General features: G+C 32.7%; 1 protein-coding gene across 1 annotated transcript; it reads right to left on the bottom strand.

Annotated features, from left to right (window-relative positions):
* Positions 1 to 3,257: 3,257 nt before the first annotated feature.
* On the bottom strand, positions 3,258 to 7,041 carry LOC123550342 (forkhead box C1-A-like). The gene has a single exon (XM_045338771.2). The coding sequence runs from the start codon at positions 6,915 to 6,917 to the stop codon at positions 5,334 to 5,336; it is 1,584 nt and encodes a 527-aa protein (XP_045194706.2). The 5' UTR covers positions 6,918 to 7,041; the 3' UTR covers positions 3,258 to 5,333.
* Positions 7,042 to 7,506: the final 465 nt, after the last annotated feature.

The raw sequence follows: 7,506 nt of genomic DNA, 5'->3' as shown, positions 1-7,506 counted from the left end.
GACCATCTTCAACAGTTGCATTATCAAAGTCAAAGGGAAATATTTGTCAAAATTTATCATAAAATTAAATGTCAGTTACACCATACTTAAATTAATTATACAACAGAATAGAATAGCGTCTTTATTGACAGTGTTAACCATAAGACTAGTATAGTGTCTAATCTAGTAGCGAATACAACCTAAATTGTCATGCACAATAACCAACGTGCGCTAAAACAAAAAAAAAAGAAAATTTGAAGTGATATTTTATGACCAAGGTCTAGTCTATAAATAGACATTCAGCTTAATTTTGAACGAATTTTTAAAAATCTTTTATAGTTGTCAGAATTTAATAACTGAACTTAGTTCGTTTTGAAAGTCGAATCATGTTACAATGTTCTCAAATAATTTTCAACCTACTATTTGCTAATCTGTGAGTTTGTAGTAATATCTTTGAAGTTTGATTGTAATTTTCTAATTTAGTTTTCTTGTTAAGAGCGACAAATGCCAAAACCAAAGAGTAAAATTTTCTGAATACTATTCTAATAAGTATAGTATATCCTGTTCAAAATCTGTTTTTCAAAAATGAAGATTACGTTTGAGAAATATATTGATATTACAATAGCCTGGAGCTTCTTTTAAAAACTCAGCAAATATGCGATAGATTTGTGTAAGTTAAATTACCAATATGCTGATTAAGACAATGAAGTTTCTAAAATAAAACCCCGGACGAACCAGGTGCGAAGTATGCTAGGAAAGTGCATTACGTGTTTTTCTTGATTTGTTTATAAGATTGGACGTTCTGACACGAATGGTGTTTATACCGATAATGGTTTGGGGATGAGAGAGGGAGATCGCAATGTGAGATATGGCTTGTAGATTGCTTGTAGATTGCTGATAATATAGTTATCTCTTTCATTACACATTAGCAATTATCTCATTATTTATACAATTATCTTCTATTTTTTGTTATATTGCTGCACGATGCATTGTGTTGCTTTATGTTTTGTAGATGTATCGTGTATTAGTTAAACCGGTGCGCTGTGAACATATATTTTTTAAATGGTTGATTATGTACCTTGTACAAGTCAAAATAAATTCTATATACTCTGTTCTGTTCTGTTCTCATATGTATTTTGTTATACTTTTTATCGATTATTTCCAATTTTATTTCCATATATGTTGTATATCGTATTTCATTTTACAGCAAGAAAATAGAATGTTTTGTTTTTTTACGATCCAACTAAATTTGTATTATTTAATTATTTCTAAATAAATAAGTGGATGCAAATCTGATAATGAAAACATCAGAAGATATTTTTTACTTTTATCTAACAACGGCTACATTTTATTCATTGTTTACAACAGTACCCTATTGTTTATACAAAATTTTCGAGTCCGCAAACATTTATGAAAGTTATCAGTACTGTGAGGCAGTATTTCAGAACTAAAAATATATCCAGGAAATGTAAAAACACGGCAAAAACGTTAAAGCTACCAAGTTTAATATCTTTGTTACAAATGCGTCTTTATTAAAAAAAAAAGTGTTCAGCTAAAAGATATGCTTTTAAAATGTTAATCGACCAAGAAAAATATCAAAAAAGTGTTCAAGCAGAGGAAATGAAACTTATTTCAATGAAAAACATAAAAAAAAAATGTAGAAAACATTGCTTTTACTTCCTTTTTAAAACTAAGTTATGAATATTGATTCGGAACATCTTTTTTTCCAACACTAACAAGTTAATAATTATTCTTGATATATTATGGTTAAAACTTTTTCACCTGAAGGTGACATTCACGATCAATCTGTTTTATTACCGAGCTATTGTTATTTCAAAGGTTTCAGCCGCATAAGTTTTAGTTATATAGCTTTAAAACATCTAAATAAACAGTCCTACATTTAAAAAATAATGACGCAATGTTCGCATTCTTGTTTGTTCATTTTTTCTCTCTTTTTTGTTGTTATTATTGTTCAAACTGAAAATCGCAAGAGAAAATAAGAATATGAATGCAGATTTTGTTACCGTTGAAATTACAATACATTATGTCTAGGGGGAAAGTTTCTAGAAACGCTTTATAGCTTGCAACTCCATTCCCTATCATAGTCAATGTTGATTTTTTTAATATTGTAACAATTGCAATTATGTCAATCAATACTGTTTAAACAATGCAGATTTTAATTAATTAACTGTTATCATTTTGTTCAAGAAGATTTTTTCATCACACAGACTCCGAGTGAAGGGCTAACTCCTCCGCTGGTATTAGTAGGTGACAAAATAAATTGATAGGAACTTAATTATCTGCTTTGAATGCAATACCTTCTCTCAGTGTGTAGCAGTGTCTGTTTTTGTTCCAGAGATATAAATAATTATACTCTTATGTTATTTGTCAAATAAATAATTGAACAAAGGAGAATGTTTACATTTGCTGAATGTCCTACAAACTAAAATTCTCTAAATGGAGTAAAGTTTTCTTTGTTTTCAAACTACATATAATAGTTTTTAATTTATTTATTATCGATGAAAATATCTGACGTAAATAAAATCACTTTTAATATTATGGGTATGAGAAAACTCGACATCTTAAACAAATCGAAAATGTTCAATATGTGCACAGCTTTCGACCACAATAGTAACCATACAACCAAACAACTGACCACTAAATTCTGTGAAAAAAAAGCAACTGGCCTTTGGTAAAAATATTTTTGTGGTCTTCAAGTCACTGTCCATTCTCATATGACCTTAATAAATGCCTTTTTTTTTTCTCTGTAATGTTTGTTCTCAGCAATATTCCGTGACATGTTTTGAACGTGAAATGTTTTGAAAAGAAAATAATAATTATATTTCAAACAAAATCTAAATTCAGTATAGAAGATAAACATTCTTGTTACAATTTTCATTTATCTCCTATTTAAAATTCTTCCAAACCGTGTACACCACATAAGGCTTAAGTGAACCTTATCGTTTGAACAGAACAATAAATAATTATTTTCATTTTGGAAAAAATATTTACATTTACATTTGTCGGTACGTTAGTATCGGTATAGTTAGCCATATTCTCAGCAGTGAGAAATATTGTCTAACAATTGTCTAACAATTTAGATATACTTCATTTGTAAAAATTGATATATAATATGAATTGTAATTGTATTATTATGTCAAAATGTAATATGTCATACCCTCTCCACTTATATGTATTCACTGTTCGTCATATATTATGTAAATGTTGCCACCATGGACTTAAAGTCCAGTGGAATATATATGAATAAACTCGTTAAACTCATTTGTATTTTTAATATATTTTGCCGAAATAATGTATATAAGTTTTCATTCGATTTAATACTGAAAACAATCCATCTGAAATGTTGGCAATAAAGAACAAAATATCATAGCTAAAACTTTACAGTTATTTTGCGCAATATATATTTTTTTAAAGACACAATCACTTGTTTTTCTTAAAAAAGATCAATTAAGTACAGTTTTCGTCGGGAAATTGATTGGTTTAATGCAAAGGGAAACATCCAATGAAAATGTTAACATGATATAAAAATACAAAGTCAATCTCAGGAAATAGTACCCATATTTTTTTTCTTTATGGGATGCTTGCCGTCATTTAGCGCTTAATTTCAACTGAATGATATATTTCTATATCATCTGCTAATATGAAAAACAGATCAAACTGTTTTTATCTTTAGAAGAAAATCTTTCTCATGAAAAAGCACACACATTTCAACGTTTTCTGAACTTATCAAATTTGACAACACATTAATTTGTATATAAATTTACACCAGTTTTCGCGAGGATGCAATTATTTCACCATATGTCAGTTTTCACGATAATATCTGACATGAAATACGAGCCCTGCAATTCGACCCTGCATATATTTAATAAACCCGATGACGGACGCACATGTTATTTTTTACGATAAGCCGAAAAGTAAACATGGTTTTGAGCTCGTCAAAATATGACCTCAAAAGCGCACTTTTGACTGAAATCTTTTTAAAGAAAGTTAAAATCTGAAAAATAAACACAGTAAATGGATTATATGATTTTGTGAGGGAGAAGTATATAAAACTGCTTCTAATATTTATGTTAAATTTCAATTCGTCAATAATACTGGAACTTTTACTGTACTTTTTCGTTTTCGGTCTCAGTTCAGACGTTGAATTTCAAGTTAATTATTTCTTTCGAAGATTTTCTATCACATATTGTGTCTTTACAATTTCAAGTCCAAAAGGGGACTGTTGGACAGTCAAAAAGTTTATCTTTCAGGTGAATTTGATTTCGTCTGCCGCAATACAATTCCAAATCTTCGCTTGTACTATTCGAAAGTAAAAACTAATGATTTTTCTTTTCGAAAGAGGCTATTATGAGAACATAATTATGCTTCTATAAAATGATATAAACGAAAAAATAACTCCAGAATCTGCATTATATCGGTATTGAATATTTGATTAAAAGAATATGTTTACATTGGGGTTTTGTATTTCACTCTTAATGTTAGGTAAATAAAGAGCATACACAGACAAGGAAACGCGTATATATTGTTTTTTTTTAGAAAAATGACTTTTAATAACATGTATCTTTGAAAAATACATTTATAGACATGATAAACGTACATGTATACTGTTGCAAAATTATTTGTATAATGTGGTAATAAATATAGTGTAATAGATTTTTTTTTCAATTATCATGCTAATCAAAATGGAAGAAAACAAATCAAAGGATTGCCTTTGAAGGATACTGCTAATAGAACAAATGTTTACACAAAATCTCCTAAAATTCTAAAACTTTTGATATATAGATTTGTTGTTTTTTAATACCAACTTATATTATCTTTTGATATTCAAAAAAACACAATATATATATTTAACATATAAGTGTATACCATTTGAATAACATGTCTTCAACTATTTAAAAAAATAAAACAAGCGAACTGGAAAGTTAAATAAACGCATATAAATTACGTTCACACTGCAGGCATGTCCAGCACAAGTTAACGAGAAAGTTTCCAAGAATGAAAACAATAAAGCATCACCATAAACACATATCCATACACACACAAAGGTACGAATGCAATGTGAAAAGCTTCAGAAATATGAAAAATGATGCCGACTCCTCCTCCTTCTAGAAATGTTTTTTAAAGAAATAATTCTTTCTTAAATATAAAAAATCGATATGTTACATATTTATGATTCAAAACACAAAGTAAACGTTTATTAATAAATACTTTTTAAATGAACTTCCTTCAAGACGATGTTTGAACACTGAACCTTTTTATTTCAATATTTTTGGTTTAGCATTTATTTCATGAGTATAATCCATTCAGACTCGGAATTTGAAAAAAAAAGCACGTCAAAACTTTCCATAATCACAGGGATACTGCGAGGCATTTTTGAAAGTTGTTCTAAATGCGGCGAGTTGACAGCTAGATGCCGCTGCCGCCGTAGAAGAATTCTGGCCTTGGTTACCAAGAATGCGTTGGGATTCAAACATGTCTCTCATATTTGCAAATGGTGTTGATGCCGCTGCGAACTCTGAACCATGGTGGTTAAAGTCTGTAGAAGGCGGCATATACCACGAATTTCCTCGAGAATATGCCTGTCCGCTTTGGGAACCACTGAACATAGATGAAATAAGTCCATTTCCTTGAGGTAGACTTGAATGACTATTTCCATGTGCCGGGGCCGGCGTTGTGTGAGGTGAATTTCCAGCACTGCCACCGGAACCTTCTTCGTTTGGAGATATCGAGTTCCCGACGGGAGACCGCCCGGATGGACTGCATATACCAGCTGGGGATTGAAACAATGTCTGAGCACTCAAATTGTTGGAGTATCCATAGTTACTAGAGGAAGATGATACGCATGAACTTCTGTACATATCCGTCGGGCGGGTGTAACATTGTAACATAGGTGGTGACAATAAATGTGCCGCACTGCGTCCACTTAAAAAGGAGTTCGTTGGAGAAATATCAGTAAGATGGTTTGTCATAAGATTTTCAACTGAAAAAGACGCCGCTGGTGGTTCATTTCCTACCGGCTCTGTCGGCAGGGGTAACGCGTTTGGACTAGGTTGAATCCTTGATACACAGTCAGATTTTGAAGTTTCGCCGTGTTCAATCTTTGCCGACGATATCCTATCAAGTACATATTGTTTATTACCGTATGCTGTTTTAAAGTCATTTTCCGGTTTAGTTTGATTTTCTTTTTTATGTGCGGAATGAACTTTTGATTCACTTTTATTCGCCGTTTTTGCTGTATTTCCGTCATCCTCGGCGTCGGAATCGTTGTTTTTTCTTGTTTCGCCGCCATCTTCAGCGTCCTCTTTCTCCGCGTTTGGTCGTTTGAATCGTCGGCGTCGGCGTAGATAGCTCCCATTATCAAACATATTATAACTGTCGGGATGTAATGTCCAGTATGACCCCTTTCCTGGTTTCTTATCATCTCTGGGAACTTTGATAAAACACTCGTTCAAAGATAAATTATGACGTATGCTATTCTGCCAACCTTGTTTATTTTCCCGGTAAAACGGAAACCGGTCCATGATGAATTGATAAATGCCGTTCAACGTAACTTTCTTATCCGGCTGGCTTTGTACAGCCATTGCAATCAGTGCTATATAACTGTATGGTGGCTTCACCATGTCCTTGGTGCTGTGGTGTGGCGGACCGTAGGGAGAGTACGGTGTGTGCCGCGTCATGGAATACTGGTCGGCGGCAGTTCCGGCATACATCCCCATACCACCGACGGCCATGCTTCCGTAGCCGGCGTGCCGGTAGTAATTGTTATCTCCAAACAACGACGGCATCATACTTAAAGAAGAAGAGTTCGTTATCCCGGACATCCCCGGTGACATACCAGGGTACCGGTGTGTAAGTCCACTGTGCTGCATGTCCAGAAAATTTCCGACAAAACTATCCTTTTCAGTTTTCCCAATCATTTGCTCGGTTTGAACTTTACACAAAACAGCTAGAACATTTTATTTTTATTCCCTTCAAAAGTTTGTTATCTGGCTAAAATGTGTTTATATACGAATTATACGCAACCAGACTTTTTAGACAAGCAGTATTTCGTCAAATTCCCACTGATGAAAATTTCTTCCGACAGAAGCCGCGCCTTCCGCGAGTTTTGGCCAATAGCATTTAGGCAACTGATATAATCAACGATACGGAGATACTTCAGCGGAAAAATATTGGAGAATAGAGCGTTGAAGAGCGTACAAATTAATTGTCAAACTTCGCGAAAGGTGTCAATAGAATAAATTAAATGAAGTAAACAGTTGGAAAATAAACCAAAACGCCGGAGGTCGTTCTGTGGAACAAAATGTATGAATTTCAAGTGACCCTCAAAATGCACTAATCATGCCATGAATATATCGCCTCGAGTACCCACTTACTTTTATTTGTAAGAAAAATTATTCCCTTCAATAATTTCGAGGTTTTCGTATCGGGTGGGCAGGGAAACTTCACGCAGGTTTTCGGAATTACATTAAATTTAAACCAAATGTGTTGGGGTAGAATTTACGGTGT

The sequence above is a fragment of the Mercenaria mercenaria genome, chromosome 6 (assembly GCF_021730395.1).
Source record: "Mercenaria mercenaria strain notata chromosome 6, MADL_Memer_1, whole genome shotgun sequence".
Classification (NCBI taxonomy): Eukaryota; Metazoa; Mollusca; class Bivalvia; order Venerida; family Veneridae; genus Mercenaria; species Mercenaria mercenaria.
The sequence above is the reverse complement of the archived record's forward strand: the minus strand, read 5'-3'. Positions and strand labels throughout refer to the sequence as shown.